Genomic DNA, 16438 nt, shown 5'->3' on the forward strand with positions numbered 1-16438 from the left:
GTTTACTTGCATAAAAAGTTGGATGGAAACCTGATTATTGATTGTTTGTGTAAAACCTCACTGATTCAAAGTGAGAGAATCTCAAGATGACTACATAAACAGCCGAGCCAAATTAATTATACACTAATTAAAACCAACGAGAGGCTCCTGTGGATTGAGCTTTTCAATCAAGGAGCGACTTTGAGTGAGTGTTTGTGTTTTATCTGTGCTTCACTATTTTAGGTAATTCCTTTCTAAGAGCCATCAGCTGGTTCTAGGGTACCCACTGACTTCATTACATAATTGCAGCCATTATTTCAAAGTACATCTCAGGAGTACAGAGAGTTCTTAAGCTGGGAAGAGCAGGCAAAAATCACAATTTTATTCTATTTCAAGTCGCTTTCTCCCTCGATCTGTCAGTCTCTTTATCGTCAAATCGCTTCCTGGAACAGAGCTGGCAAAGTAATTAATGGTTTCCCATTGCATTGGTGCTATAGATTTCATATCCGTGTATGTCTGCTCGAATTGTGTCTGCCTGTGTCATAGAACGTAATTCTTGTATACAATGGCTATAATTTCTGTTCAAACTCATTTGCATTAATTAATTCACTGTGCTCAAGACTCTCTCTCTCTCTCTCTCTCTATGCCTCCCCCTTCATCTAATACATAGCTAATTCTGCATTTTTGACCAAGCAGTCCCTGGCCAACTGAGGGTACCATCTTTAAAGACAACAGGCCCTAAAGCTCTTTTAACATGCTGGAATCCAAACAAAATGTCTTTGATGTTCCTTCTCTCGAAATCCTCTCCACCAACTCACCCCCTCTCTCCTTCCCCCTTCTCTTTCATTTTTGTATGACTATTTTCCATGTATTTTGCATAATTCCACTCCTAGTTCCCTGGCAGCACCCTGACAGCCTGTAGCTTTCCAGAGCGTGCATGGCCATTGGCGTTACTTGTCATTTTTTTGTGTCTTAAAAAATAAAATGCAAGAAAATAATAACACTGGAAAAATTCTCTTGCGCCAGCAAGTGGCAATGTGCACAAAGCTCCACACGGCCACACAATGGGGACTTATAGATAGAGACCAGCCGTATGTCTTTTAGATAAACAGCAATTTACAGCAACACTAGCACAATGGCCCTCGAAACACGTCAATAAAGTTCTCTCTCCGCAGGACATGCGGCACGCCACGAACCCTCTCCAGCTGTGAAGTCTTATCACAAGCACAACAATAACGACAATAATAAAGAGTTCCGGGCGCACGTCTATTTTGTTTTATCTCATTAGGGAAAAGGACGTGCTTGCCATACCACACATCTAGTGGGCCATGTTTATGGCTGATTAGTCAGTGAATAGTGACTAGCCCATCACAGCTGGACTAGTTATAATTGAGCTAGCTAGTTCTCAACGAGCCAACTAGTCAAAACTAGAGGCAATGAGATATCCACAACTATGTAATATCGATACTACTACAGTGCCCTTGGGGATAGAGAGAAAAGAGGGAGGCTCCTAATCCCAAATAGCCAGGCTCATCCACAAGGACGTCCCTTTCAAGACAGGTCTATCTCAACTCCCCTCTCTCAACTCCCTTCAGACAACCACCTCCATCCCCACCATATCATCATCATCACCAGAGAAGAAGATGTCGTCAATGGGGGTCTTAGGCAGCCATGACGGCTCTAGCTCCCCTGGTTAACAGCAGATGTAGGCTGATATGATGCAGAGTGTCGAGGAAGGCAGTTGTGATAATGAGAGGCCTGCCAAGGCGTGCGCCACACAAATACACGGCAGGCTATTAGGAGTGGGTGGCGATGACGAAGGAGAGAGAGATGGGGGGAAGAGAAAGAGAGGCAGGGTAAGGGAGGGGAGGGGTCTGGCACAGACAGATGATTAATTCCAGAAAGTGCCCGCGGCCACAGGCTGCCCACCCCATTGCCTCCGTGCGCAGGCTTGGCCATGTGTACCCACCCAGTTCCATTTGTGTAATTCAATTAGTGCGGGCTGGCAGGCCCTGATTGATTTGTTTAGGAGATCAACAAGATGGCTGGCTGTGGTTTAACACCCACTGCAGAACTTGTCCAGGCCTGAGGGTGGCGCAGGAGAGATAATCTGTATTTTTCATCTCTCCTTGCATGCGTTCTCCTTTTTTTCTTCTCCAATTCTTCTCATCTCCCTTCTCACTCTGCACTGGTACTCTCCACCTCTTCTTTTTTCTCTTTTCAACTCCCTCCTCTCTCATCTGCTTTTCTCACATAATCCTCTCTGCAGTTGTTTAAAGCCACACCTTTGAATACAACAACCAATTCACACTATTGGGAAAAAAACAGGTTCCCAACTGTGTTAAGAACAGTGACAACAGTGCTTTCCCAAATCAAAGGGTGCTGGAGAGAGAGAGACAGAGCAGTCTGTTTGAGAAAACAGGAGCAGGGAAAGGTGACAGCTCTGTCCAAATCTGTTGTCCCCTCTCTCACTGTCACTCGGACCACGCGCAATCGCCACCCCAAGGTCATTAGATGTGAGCATACCAGCAGAGGACCCCGAGACGTGATGCCATTGTTTTCACCATCCATCTGGTGGCTTGTAACGCTCTCATAACACCTGTAATGAACTGCAGGTAGGGAGTCCATTGCTTTTCTTCATACCAGCTATGGCACTCTTGCATGACAATAGTGCTAACAGTAGTTTGGTCACAGTTTCGGGGCGCACACGGAGGTAAATAACACGAAACAAGTGGCCGCTATGTCTCACAGCATCTGTTGTGGCTTACAGGGACACTAGTGTCTGTAGAGCTAACATCCAGAGATCCCAACTTCATAAACCTCAAAACAGGTGGTACAGTCAATCCCCCTTCCCACCCTTGCCACTCAATTTGGTTCTGCCTAGTTCCCACCATCCCTTTTGCTTTGATGCATCCACAAACCACCCATGTCCCTATAAATCATCTGGGATAGGGGGACAGTTCAGGTCTCTGGGACTGGTTTCAGTGGAGCTTCCAGTAGAGCTCCGATAGTGAGGGAACTGTCTGTTGTGGTTCGCTAATCTCATTATGCAAATGAAAAGTTTATAAGTCACGCTCGCTTTTGTTCCCCACGCTCGCTTTTTAAGGGGACCTTTTTATGCCAGACAATATGGATATGGTTGTTCGCTGGTTTACGGACAAGGCTCTGCTTGCATGTACTGGGGATCCTGGTGTAGTTGGATTTTGTTTATTGTCTATGGGCTCACTTATGTATGGTAATAAAAAGATAGGCAAAGATCTTTAACTGATGAATACTAGTATCACTCCTCAAACAAAAGATGAACTTGTTGATCATAATAACATCCTAACCACCCATCCCTGCCTGCCACTATTGGCCCAATCCCCCAAAATATGAGGTGAAATACTGACAGAGAAATTAGGCGTTTACCTACCTGCTTACCCCTGTAAAGGAAGCCATTTTATTTCAAACACAGTTAAGATCACTTTAAAACAATAGAGTACAAAGATCAACCTTTGGGAGATAGTGTGTCAAGTGTGGCCCAGCTGGATGATCAAGAATGGCAGAGGGTATAGGAATAATCCAATGTGGACTTTGACCTTCCATATCAGTCACCGCAGCCATGGTAGCAATAATTTCCCACAATTTCCTGTGTTCCATTCAACCGTCACATCCTCTCCCTTATAGCCTGTCATTTGGTTTGGACAATGCATCTCGTATGCTGTTTAATGCAGTGGCCACAGCCATTTTAGAAATGCCCAGTGCCTATTCCCGTACTCCACTTCATGTTCCTAAGCCGCGCCACAGTGCAGCAGCAGGGGATGGAAATCAAACGTAATTTATGCAAGTTACTCCGACATTCCGGGAGCGTCTCCTGCCAGGACTCATAAGGAGGCGGCAGCGGGGCGGAACATTAACATACGTAATGTGGTCATCGCCCCGGCCGCCACTGCAACGGGAGAGGATATCAGGGCTGACGGAGGGGATACAGTTTACCCAGCATTCATTAGCCTGGTAAGATCAACAAATACTTCCCAAAACCCACCCCGCCGTCTCCAAACATTTGAAATGTCAGAGGCAAAAGCAAACAAACCACCCCTAATAACCCCCCAACTCCAACACCAGATTGAAATTGCATCGGTAGTTCTCACATTGAAGGGGTTAACAAACACAGAACACACACTAAGGATGGAATGAAACACAAAAGGGGAAAAACACAGACACATACACACATAGACAAAGACACAAAGGACAAAATATGAATGTTAGCTGGACATATAAAAAGGCTTGATTTCTTTGGAGAAGGAGCTCACTCAGTTTAGTCACTTCATTTGAATAGGGGTGGTTAAGTCTGGTTAGATTAGAGGTTAAGGTTCAGTTTTGTTGTTAGTTTAAAGTCTTACCTCGGATGGGGGTACCCTCTGGAAGAAGAGATACAAAACGAAGAAGACAACAGTTTAGTTCAAGATTAACATTAGTAGGAGCCAGGAGTTATTTGTTTGGTGAATCGACCAGTTCCTTGCTAATTGGCCGTAATTATCAAAGTGTTTAAGAGTTTCTTGTCAAGGGAACTTTCAAATTCATTGGGACTGGAAAGACCTCCCACTGCTGATCTCACAAAGGAACAGGGAGTTAGTATGGCGGGCACACTCTCGTCCTTATCTCCTCCTCTCCCTCTCTTCTCCTCAGCCATATTAAGGGGAGAACACAATGCAGTGCCTGAGTTCAGAGAGAAGCTTGGGGTCTTGGCGTGTGTGTTTTATCATTGCCACTATTCCCACTGATAAGGCAAGTCGAAATAGGATTGGCCTTAAGTCGACATGCCTGCTAAGATCACGTAAAGCCTTTTCCCAGCTAAGTGACCTTGGGTTGGGAAGCCAAACAGTTGACAGCTCTGTTACTCCTACCAGACTACCCACACTCTGTAGAAGAGAGGCTGGGCAGAGGATTGGAACTGTAATGAGCATTGGGTTTGGCACCTAATTGGGAGGGTAGCGTGGCTCTCCTGGGGTTCTGAGCTGCTACCTAACGTACAGTAGGTCCCCCTGGAACAGAGACGTGAGTGGGAAAAGAGAGCCAACCTAACTCCAGTCTTTCTTTCTTACTCTCTTACTCTTTTTAGTCTCCGCCATTGTATCTCTTTTTTTTGTGCTCCTTTTCCTCTCACACTTTCACCTTCCCTTTTCTTCAATGCTCTTCCTCTTTTTTTGTGCCACTCTTGCTACCTCTTTCTATCTCCCTCCCTCTCTGGATGAGTCAGAACAGCAGACTGACAGTGTTCTGCCCTGAGCTACCCCCTGAGAGTGCCACCAGGGCGCGCCAGCCCAGTGGAGGTGCCCTATTTAGCGCCCAGGCCTGCAGCACACAGCGCAGGGGTCAAAGGTTAATGCAGCCTGTTGTGGCTGACACTACAGCCATGGCCTGTGTGCCAGTGTGACTACAGGGAGCTAGAATCGCAGACACAAAAACTACCCTCTGTCTTTCATAGCTGGTCAGCGAAGCTAAGTCTGAGGCGAGACTATGCTGTAAGGAAGCCACCGCAATGTTGGAACCACAGACGTGATTTATAACGGCTTCTGTTTTAGGTCTACTGTTCCTGCTCTGGGTACAGAGTGCTCCTTTGTTCTTCCAGCAGTGGGGAGGTTTGAGTGTTGAGCTTGGATGTTTTGCATGGTTTTCGATTCTCCATGGATGTTACAGTCCCAGAAATATATCACTTGCAGGTTCCTCGAAAATCTGGCAAAACATTTAATCCTTTTAAAATGCTCATATAAGAGATATCCAACAACACAGAAAGGGGGACAGGGTTTGGGTATGTTAAGTTGTTAGAGTTAGAGTTTAAGGGTAGCAGAAAGCTTGTGGATTTATTTGTTCTCCGGTGAAGTCAGAACTTTAGTTAGGAGTAAGAAGTTACTAGTTCAGGTTTGGTTAGGTGAGGGTTAGGTTTGGTTAAGGTTAGGTTTGGTTAGGTTAGGTTAAGGTTAATAAAGTATGTTTGTAAAGAAAGGATTGTCAACTGTGGATCCTGAGTAAAAAAGAGGGGATAGGAAGATTTAACAAAGGAGTGCATAGAAAATTAGTTGTGAAGTTCAAAGCGATTTGGTCTGAAAGAAACATCAAAACCTACAATGTAATTATCATTTTCACAGAACATATCTGAAAGTAAAGAAAAGGGAGCAGAAAGGAAACAGGGAAATAAAAACTATAAGGTTTATTCTTCTCTCAGAGCCTAAGTGAAGGAATGACTTGTTAATCTCTGAAAATTAGGAAAAATCGAAAATGTCAGTGCTCAAGAGACTAACTATGCATTTACAATGCCAATGCATATGTAAATTGAACACCGAAGGGCTCTGGTTGAGCTTGACCACTAAGGACGATGAAAATCAGTCTGTGTGCGTGGCACCAATCCAGATCCACCTGTATTATTACAGTATATACACGCAAGTCATAAACTCTGATTTTAAGCTCTGGTGAACTGTGGCTAGATCGGCTTAAGGTCAGAGTGACTTAAATGTACCTTAACGGCCAATGACCTTCTGTGCAATAGCCAGCAGTGGCATCATTGACTCTGCATAATGCCTCAAACCGTGTGTGTAAAATCCTACATGTGGAGCAAAAAAGGATTGTTGTGGATGTGGCTAGGTGTCCAGAGGCAATGCCAATCTGGACACCTAGCCCATCTGGGTTGGAGTGGAAAGAGGTGTGGGGTGCGGTGGGCTGGTTGGGCCAAGTGCCACCCCGGATGTCTGGATGACCTTTTCGTGTCCATGGAGACCCCTCTGGGCTCCTGGCACCCTGGATGTTACAACACCTGGTCGCCACCACATCTGTACATCTGTCTGACTGAATCATGCCAGCTCCTACTGTTCTATCCCTGCCCATGGATGATGTTCTGTGATGTTTAGAGCATCTGTGCTTGCCCACCATTTGTATCTATGATGTGTGTCTGCACATTAGTTTTTCAGCATGTGTATGTGCGTGTAGAAAAAAGTCCACAGCAGGCTTGTAGCGCCGAACCGTCCAGTATCTTGGGGAGAGATTCAGGTCATATGCCAAACCTGTCAAATGCCAAACCATTGCTGCAAAGAGACTGAATAGAGACCTCATTCTTTAAGAATATGTACGCATCCCACGTTACTCTCGCTCCCTCTTTCTCTCCCTCGCTTCTCTCTCGCTAATCTGCCCAGCCTGACAAGGCCAGCGAGGGCCTGGGGTCGAGAGCCATGGGGATGGGAGAGAAATGTCAGGCCTCCTTCACACCTCCGGAGGAACTCACCTCGGGGATTCCGCATGCAAATATCACAGCTCTGCCAGCACAGCAGTAAGCACTGTCTCCAGAGGCTCAACACTACACGAGCTGCGTCCAAATGCAGCTCATGTTTTTTATCTGGCTATAACGCCATCTTTTTAAGATGTGGGGTGTACATGGTAAACACAGTGGCGTGTGATACTGGGATGGTAGCGTGTGTTTGTGAGGGACGGGGGTAAGAGTAAGCTGCTGAACGCTCAGTACACCCCACCCCCACTCCACATTGTGGAACCCATCAATCCCAGAATCGCCCCTGGGTCAAGTCTGCCTGCAGCTAAATCAAGTGGCTACAGCAACAGCCAACCAGCAACCAGATCACGCAAAGGCAAAAAAAAAGACAGCCCCTATTCAGGAAGTTTAACCACCATGGGAACTTTTCCAGCTTTCTTCCTCGGCTTTTAAAAATGCATGTCTCCAAGGGCACTGCCGGCAGTGTCAGGAGTGCTGTACACACACCTGGATACGTTCCCATATATCACTGACGAAGAGATGCCTGGCACCAAAACGAAAAGTTAATGAATGCCTCGGCTTCAAACAAATGGAGAGAGGCATGGCGTACTCGGCGGAGAAGAAAGCACCAACCTCCGAACTTCACTGAACAAAGATGGAATCCGAAACGCATCTCTCACACCTCAAGAGAGAAACAATATTGAAGTATTTCTTCTACCTTGAGCGTTTGAAGCGTCTGCTCCGTTCCTTTTGAAAAGGGGAATTAAAGATGAGAGTTCAGCTGCTTGACTGGAAATGATCGCAGCTGAGGGGGTTTGGGTGCGCAGGCCTTTGCTCATCAGCATAAATTCAGCTTGCTGGTGGACTGGGGTCTCCAGTAACAACAGCAAGCCATCTTCAACAAAGTCGGGCCCCAAAGCTATCATTGCTGGAATAGGCCTTTATACCAGACAACTAGGCATGAATTTGAAACGCCCTTTAATTTGCCCCAAAATATAATAGAGTTATATAAAACGCAGGCCTCTGATAAAATCAGAAGTGTAGAAATGTTGTAAAAAACAAACACAAAAAAAGGGCTACAAAGCTTTAGTTTGAGTTTTAACAGACCGTGGGGGAGTACTGGGCAGCATCAAAAGTATTTCTTGAGAAAATATTTGGCTCAGAAGGGAAGGTCGAGCTGGCCACAGTGTGGGGGCTGGAAGGTTCAGCCACACAACGCTCCTGCAACGCCCCCAAAACCTGGAAAGAACTCCAATTCACCCCGTCACCACTACACTTTCCAAGCCTTTTTAGACAGGGTCACTGAAGCCCTCGACTGTGTGCTTTCTCATATGTGTGTGTGTGTATGTATGTGTGTGTGTGTGTGTGTGTGTGTGTGTGTGTGTGTGTGTGTGTGTGTGTGTGTGTGTGTGTGTGTGTGTGTGTGTGTGTGTGTGTGTGTGTGTGTGTGTGTGTGTGTGTGTGTGTGTGTGTGTGTGCGTGTGTGTGTATGCGTGTGTATGCGTGTGCGTGTGTTTGTGGGACAAATGTAATATTTGTCTATCCCTAAAACACTGGATTTTCTTAATATTTTTAGACTAGTACACTCATCTCATTGTCCTACACCTCAGTAATAGAGTCAAACTTCTACACCACAGCATTTGGAACTGTTTACATAGAACCATATGACAGAGGTGGTGAGAGTAGCTTGGCCAACATAGTACTGTTTTTAAGTAGAGGGTGAGAAGTGTGTGGGACACAAACACACACCCCACCCAGGTTCCTGTCCTTGTTTCACCTTTCTACTCAAATCTGGGAGCCAAAGACGGTTCACATTAGTGGGAGGGAATAGAGAAAAAGTAAAAAAGGGAGGGTAGGAAAAGGACAGAGAGAAGAAGATGGGGAGGAAGAAGGTAGAGGAGAGGATGTGTGGCATGCATTTTAAAACTAGTTAAAATGCCATCTGCTTCGGGGACAGTGGGGGGGGGGGCTTGTGGACTTAGACACTTACCAAAGGCTTCTGGAAATTATAAGGGGAACAGAAAAACAAACAGAAAGAAGGAAAAACAGAACAATTTATTTTACGGTTTGGTTTTACTCTGGGAGTAGTACCACATAGAGTTCTGGAATGACACTGTTTAGGTGGGTCTTTTACTACCCGAGAAGGCACATATTACATGACATTTTTCACACAAAATGTCATATTCACGCAGGTGTTCAGGTAGTAAAGATGTTAGCATTGAGTAAATGTAGCACTTCTTTACATGTGTGTAAAACTGTGCCGTATTTAAAATCTAAAATGTTAAAATTGTATTTAATTACATTTTATTGAATTATTCTGGCTTTATTACTTAGGGTTGTTACTTGACAAAATGTAATTTGCCAAATGCCTTATTCATTGTAAAATGCCAGAGGTAAAAAATATGTGATGCATATCAGGGACAAAGTATTAACCAATGTATTTGTACGTGCTTATAAAATTGGAATACATTTTTACATTTTAGACACTTTAATTATCGAATAGTGTTCAACTTCAGGTTAGAGAATGAGTTATTTGGTTGAATTAGTTATTTTGTTGTCCCGTTTTGTTATTGTTATTGTTTAGTGGTGAGAACTGTTGTGGGTCAGCTGAAGGTCAAATGGAGGTTGTTGAAGTCTGCATGATGTGTATTCAGAGTGACACATCATCGTTTCAACAGACAGACAGACATAACACACACAGAGATACAGCGAGGCAATCCGCTCTCAGTGCAAAAAGCAGACGTGCAGAGAAAAGTAAAGGCATTGTGAAACAGAGAGACAAGTGAGAGACGCAAACATGGGGTAGATGTGTACAATATCAGACAGCTCATGAGACGAAAATACTGTACCAACCCACCGCACCCACCTTCCTCTGAAACTCTTTGAGCCTCACTATGAGCAAAAAGGTGCAAACACACAAAACATCTCAGGATGTCAAGCCTAATCATGTTTCAGTATGCATGTTTGTCCGTACAATCGAAAAATGAGGCTCAATGAATATGCCTCCTATGGTTAGAGCCCAGGAAGAGCCCTGACTGTGTGCTAAAACGAGCTCTAGACCCTAAACATTTACATAAGTTAAGGAAAAAAAACTTGCTTCCTAGGAATCCCCTACAGTGGACTGCTGTCCTCAGATAGGGTAGTCAAGAGTATTTTGCACACAACCTCGGCACTCCAAAGCACTCGGCAAGCTCCTGATACCCCCACAGGGTAAACCCCGTCCGCTAACACCAAGACACGGAGCACTTGGAAAGTTGTACAACATCATCTAAGTGAGCTAACACTTTCTTTTGACACCATGGGATTTCTTGTGGTGAAATTGAAGTGTATATTTTCAGCTACAACTTCTTGCGGGCCAAAGGTCATAGAAAACAGGCATTTGTTGTTTGCTACATTTCAAAGAGTCAAAAGGTCCATAAAAACTGCAGTTTTCTATTTCGGTCAAACCTAGCCAGCCTTAAAAGTGGATACAAATGAAGTGTTTCTGTGTGCAGTTCGCAGGGACCATAAATAGGGCAAGAACTCGATTGCAACAGACTCTTTATTTAGTGTTGTCCACCCTTTTACATTAGCAGCTGCAAATCAAATGGGATGCATTGGATTTTTCTGATGGTGACAAATCATCGACCCACAATATCTTCCCCCTGTTGCCTGGGGCCGCTCTTGGGCTGTCATTTAATTAGGTATATAATTATACTTTTTATTTACTGGGTCTCTCAATAAAGTTTAATCAATGGTAGCATCTCTTACAGTATTGTGGCGGTGACGTCTAGACCAAGCCTCTCTTTCTCTCTCTCTCTATGACACATTTCTGAGTCCTAGGGAATCCTTTATGAGTGGGACCTGCCCTCGATCAGAGGTATTGAACAGTATCAAGCCAAAATCATCCTGCCAGTCATCGCGTATCAATCATGACGTTTCATGGCTAAGCTACAGCGCTCACAAACTGAATCGTGTGCGCTCACTTTTTTTTGTACCATTTCAAAATCCTTCAAAATCAATCGGGGCAGCTGAAGGTGTAGCTAAGCAACAGGACATAGAAAGTCAAGCAGAATAAGAGGGCAGCAAAAAGTGCATCACTTCCTTACCTGAGCGCAGCTGTTTGATTCGCCCGTTACTTGCATTGGGGTCTATGGGCAGGAAGTCCTTGAACCAGGTGATTTCTGGATCAGGGTTGCCGCTGGCAGCACAAAGCATGGTGGCCGTCCGTGTGCGCTCCACCACTTTGAGCTGGGGACCCATGTCTATGTTGGGGAATCCTGTCGGGAGCAAGTCCTCTGTAGAGGGGACAAAGGAAAGAGACATGGTTATGTATATTGGTTAAATTAATTGACTAGCTACATCGCTACTGCAGCAGCACTACTCCATAGTGAGTCTAAGTAAGAGTACCAAATGACTATCGTTTATCAACACTCTTAGGTAGTTGGTTAAAGCAATAAATGTCCTGCTTTAATGTGACTAATTCAAATGGAGGCTGTGTTCCATGAGAGTCACAAGAGGGATCACTGTACCCATTCTAACACAGCTTAATCCACATACCTCTACTTACACATAGGGAAGAAAATAGCATGATGGATATTTCAAAATAAAAAAAACAATACTTTTGTTGTATAACCTGATGACAGATCAGCACCCTAACTGTATCCTCTAATATGCTTTATCACAGGCCTAAAGGACAGTGGCCATTCACGCTTCAGTCACCGAATATCCTAATCAGAACAACGGCAGACAGCTGCACCTCTAGAGTTTGGGATTACGCTCGGCGCAGAGACAGATCAACTCCGATAAACCAATAGAGCATATTAGGATCATAATTAATAAGCCCACAACACTACACTCCTCTGAGGTCCAAGAAGTCCCGGCCTTACTCACCTGGGAACGGGAGACACTGGAACCCCGACTCCCGAGGAGGGAAAAAGCAAACCTGACAGGCAAATGTTTTGTAATCCCAGAAATATCTGCCTCCTACTTCCTACTTCCTCATTCTAAATGGGTAAACTGGGCTGAGCCAATCTGAGGAGATGTAGCAGCCCACTCAAACACAGCTGACCAATTAGAATACAGAATACCCAGCCTGAATTTCAAGTACCTGTGAGTGAGTATTCAAACAAATATAAACAACAGCTTGTGCCCGTTGTGTACCACCAAGCCCACCCCAACCACACTCCAGGACACAACAACACTCAAGGCTACGATTAGAGAAGTGCCTTGTCTATCACCACTGGTCTTTCCATAAACAAACACTAGTAATGCTAGTCAAAGCGCACTTTCAAACAGGGAGGGAACACATACAGCACTAGCAGGCTAATTAGCCATTCAGTTGTTTTACACTGTGGCAATTTAGCAATTACTGTAGTACTTGGTCATGCACGCTGAACCAATTTAGCGCCATCAAGCAACGAGGGGCTAGTTAGAGGTTCATAACTAGCAGCGCATTTAATGCTAAGTGTTATTAGAATGGGGAATCTCCCATTGTTGCTAGTCTTCTGGACATGGACATGGGCTCTGGAGCGTCTTCAGAAGAGCTGAGTTGTGACTCACGGTTGGGCATTGAGAACCTGAGACTACCCCCTGCGGTGTAATATGCATCAGACGCCTCCGGCTACTGAGCCAGCTGTGGAGGAAAAACAGCAGAGGTAATCTCTTGTCTTCAGAGTACGGACAATGACCTCACATGAACTGCCAGACATCATGACGGGCATGTCAACTCCTGGAGACCGCTTGAATGAGGAAATAAGGCCAGTCAGTTTAGTTTGAGTCACGGAGAAGAGTGGTACAAGCGGGGGTAAGCAGCTATCCAGGGAGAATAAGAGAGAGAGATTATCTGAGAGTAAGACAGAGAATGAGAGAAAAAGTGAGGTTAGAGAGAAAGAGAGCGAAGATAACTGAGAAACAGACAAGAGAGAGAAAGCATGAGCGAGAGGCCTCTAAAGTAGGCCCCCTCACAGACTTCCAAGCATGGGTACTGACACCAGCAGAGAAGACTAAATATTTCAGTATTTGGTTCAAAAGAATGAAAGGCATTTGTGCTGTTTTAGGCTCCATGCCGAATCCTCTCCATCGATTATTAACGAATGCTGATGTATAATCTCTTTGTACTGCGGTTCCCCTGAGGGCTGAACGCTGCAGCGAGCCTGTATATTTCATCCCACACTTGACGATGGGACAGAGCTGTGTGAGTCTCCCTTACTCTCTCTCTCTCTACTAGTCCCTCTGTGACATCAATATACTATGTGTTAGACGTGTTAAGAGTGATGGGACTCCGCTATCCCCTCCGGTTATACTGGCAGGACAGACCTGTGTTTTCCCCACAAGAGGCAGGCTGTGCTGTCCCACTTCTCCAGGAGGCTCTCGGAGATGTGTGACGTTGAGCATCCATCCACGCTTTACATCCCATTAAGTTCGCTTCAACGCCCTGGAAGTGGGAGAGCAACTTCTCTAACCACATCTAGTAGTAAATGAAGCCGCGAGAACATACGATGAGTAATTTGGTTTGAGTATAATTAAATTGGGCGAGGGAGGCAGGCATCAGTGCAGAGACGTCTAGAGGAGCTCGGAGTGGCGGAGGGTGGGTAAAGGAATGAACGAGGAGTCAGACAACAAAAAGTGCTGGAGTGGAGGAATTGCAGAGCAATTACACTATCATTACCTGCTGTTCCCAGATCGGAGACAGCAGCCTAAAAATCCCCCTCCTTGGTAAATACCATGCGGAAGCTATTAGCTTCCCCAGGAATGGTGTTGGATACAATCTCCCCTGCCGATAGAACCTGCCATGCAAGAATAAATAAATCACTGTTTAAAAAAAATAATGTTAGTTCAGGGTCAGCCAGCCTGAGAAAAGGAAAAGAAAAGACAGAGAGAGAGAGAGGGAGAGCAGACAATGACGAGAGTTGATTGTACCCAGAGTTTCCCTGAGGGCGTCCTAGGACTGGCATCGATTATATATGTGTATGACCAGTGTTCTCCGCAATGACAACTCTCCGGAACAAATCAAATCAGCCCTGCTGCAACCCGATCGGTCAGTTGCAAAGCCATTGTTTAATTCCCCAGAAGGGTGTCCGAACGCTCATCGCTCATCGTCATGCGTTCGTCAGTCACGCTGCGACTGGATTTTTACACAGGTAGCAAGTACACCCCCGCCTGGGTCAGCTCCGCAGTCCTGCCATGTCTGTTTATGTTTTACGGCTACGGCTAATGCACTAACCCCCACACCAATCCTTAATTGGAGAGATTTAGAACGAACCTTATCCATTACACTAAAAATATCCCAGATCACTCAGCGGTTACATTGGCTTTCACAGGAGAGGGGGGACGTTGAAAGCATACTTTACCCAGCATGCAAACCAGTTTTCGCCCCCATATTTGTAGAGGGCTTTTGTTTACTGTCGCTTTTAGAAAACACGTGTCCCATTGATGCTTGAAATTGGCAGTGCCTTGCAATTACGTGTTGGTGCTCTTGCAGAGGAATTGGTATCTGGGCAGCTTAATCTGACCCTGGCCATCCTCAGAGGCTGTGCGTCTGAAAATGGTGTCATTATGACGATCACAATGTTGGATTACATATGTTATCTACGCCATCCAACAGCTGGCTGAGGACCCAGCAAAGTGGCGGCGCAAAGCAGGGTTGGTGCTCATTATCTGTAATTGTCTTTAATTGTGCTGCGCTCTTTAATGTCATTACGCAAGAGACAGGTGCAAAGCCTTTAATCTGATAGGTAAGCTTAGCAACCGCATGATGACATTACATCTGTGGACTCATGCCTGCTGTCATGTCCCCTTTCTCGTTTTCTGCGATCTACGGGTCCACATGAGATGGTCATCTTGAGATGGGAGTTTTTACACCCAAATAAATCCCGTTACTAACATTAAAATCACTCCACTTCTCCTGACCTGGACTTGTGAATCAGAGCGGACAGGTGTAAAATGCAACTTGACAGAGTAGCTATTGAAGCAAATGATGTCACCCTTTCTGATAGGCTGGCATCAAAGCTCCATCTATTACCATCCCGAAAGGGGTTGGGAAAAAAAAACACTTTCCCAGCACTGCCAGGGACTGCAGCAAATGCCATCGGTGAACCTCCATCCCCCGCACTTATTACTCATATTATTATTTTCACTTACCGAAATGATTTAATTTCATCAGTGGCATAATCAGGTTAACTGATTACCCCTCGCCACAGCCAGCAATGGGGCTTTACAAAAGGCTGTACATTAATATCACAGAGAGACCGTGGAGGAAGAGAGGGTAGAGAGGGATGAGTGCTGGGGCTGCAGGGACACAGAGAGAGAGAGAGAGCGAGAGAGAGAGAGAGAAAAAGAGAGAAAAAGAGAGAGAGAGAGAAAGAGAGAGAGAGAGAGAGAGAAAAGCCTCAGTATTACCATAGCCTTTGAATAAATAGACATTTAACTATTCTGCAGCCCCAGTTGTTCGGACTCCGGAGATGGACAACTGAAGATCAACACAAGAGGAAAAGATTGACAGAGTGTGAGTTAAAAGAGCGATCTTAATCAGGCTCGCTAGCTAAGTTCAAATTTGTTAGTTAGCTTACTAACTAGCTCCAACTGTTTACGGGTGGTAACCATAGCAACAAGACCACTGAAGCAGGCTAGGGAGAAGGGTCCATCTGCAGACCGCATTTACTATATGCCGCTCCCACTACATGCTGTGCTCACTATGCGTCACTTACTACATGCCGTGCCCACTGCCATTGAAGCTGCTAGCTAGCTAGCTAAGACACCAGCACACAGTCCTTTACACTTGATTATTGTTGTTACCGGTTGTCCCGTTGACAATCTTGATTACTATTATTATTATTTTAATTATATTGTAAATGAATAACTTAATTTCCAAAGTACGCTGGGGCAATATGTACTTTGTTACATAATGCCAATAAAGCAATTTGAATTTAATGTAATTCAATTTAGAAAGAGAGAAAGAAAGGGGAAAGGAGGATACCTAGTCAGTTGTACAACTGAATGCATTCAACTGAAGTGTGTCTTCCGCATTTAACCCAACCCCTGGGCTGCCTTAATCAACATCAACGTCTTCGGCACTCGGGGAACAGTGGAGAGAGAGAGAGAGAGAGAGCGTCGGCTGGTGAGGCTGAAGATTGTTTGTGGGGGAAAGGTAGGGGGATGGCAGAAGCGGGCACAGGTCTTTCAGGGGGTCCTGGGTAGCGTCGTTTTTGGCTGCACCTGTGTCAGCATGGACCGCCACAAGGG

General features: G+C 45.2%; 1 protein-coding gene across 25 annotated transcripts in view; it reads right to left on the reverse strand.

Moving 5' to 3' along the window:
* Positions 1 to 16438, reverse strand: part of LOC115157974 (receptor-type tyrosine-protein phosphatase S) — a 280182-nt gene that overhangs the window by 98634 nt on the left and 165110 nt on the right. For 16 of the 25 annotated variants that reach the window (XM_029706364.1, XM_029706362.1, XM_029706368.1 and 13 more), the window contains 3 exons: positions 11305 to 11493; positions 9207 to 9215; positions 4362 to 4379 (listed from right to left, as the gene is read on the reverse strand). In XM_029706364.1, coding sequence (XP_029562224.1) covers positions 4362 to 4379; positions 9207 to 9215; positions 11305 to 11493 — 216 coding nt within the window. The remainder of the gene's footprint in view (positions 1 to 4361; positions 4380 to 9206; positions 9216 to 11304; positions 11494 to 16438) is intronic. The other 9 variants (XM_029706387.1, XM_029706383.1, XM_029706384.1 and 6 more) reach the window with 2 other exon arrangements.

Source organism: Salmo trutta, chromosome 22 (genome assembly GCF_901001165.1).
Source record: "Salmo trutta chromosome 22, fSalTru1.1, whole genome shotgun sequence".
Taxonomy (NCBI): domain Eukaryota; kingdom Metazoa; phylum Chordata; class Actinopteri; order Salmoniformes; family Salmonidae; genus Salmo; species Salmo trutta.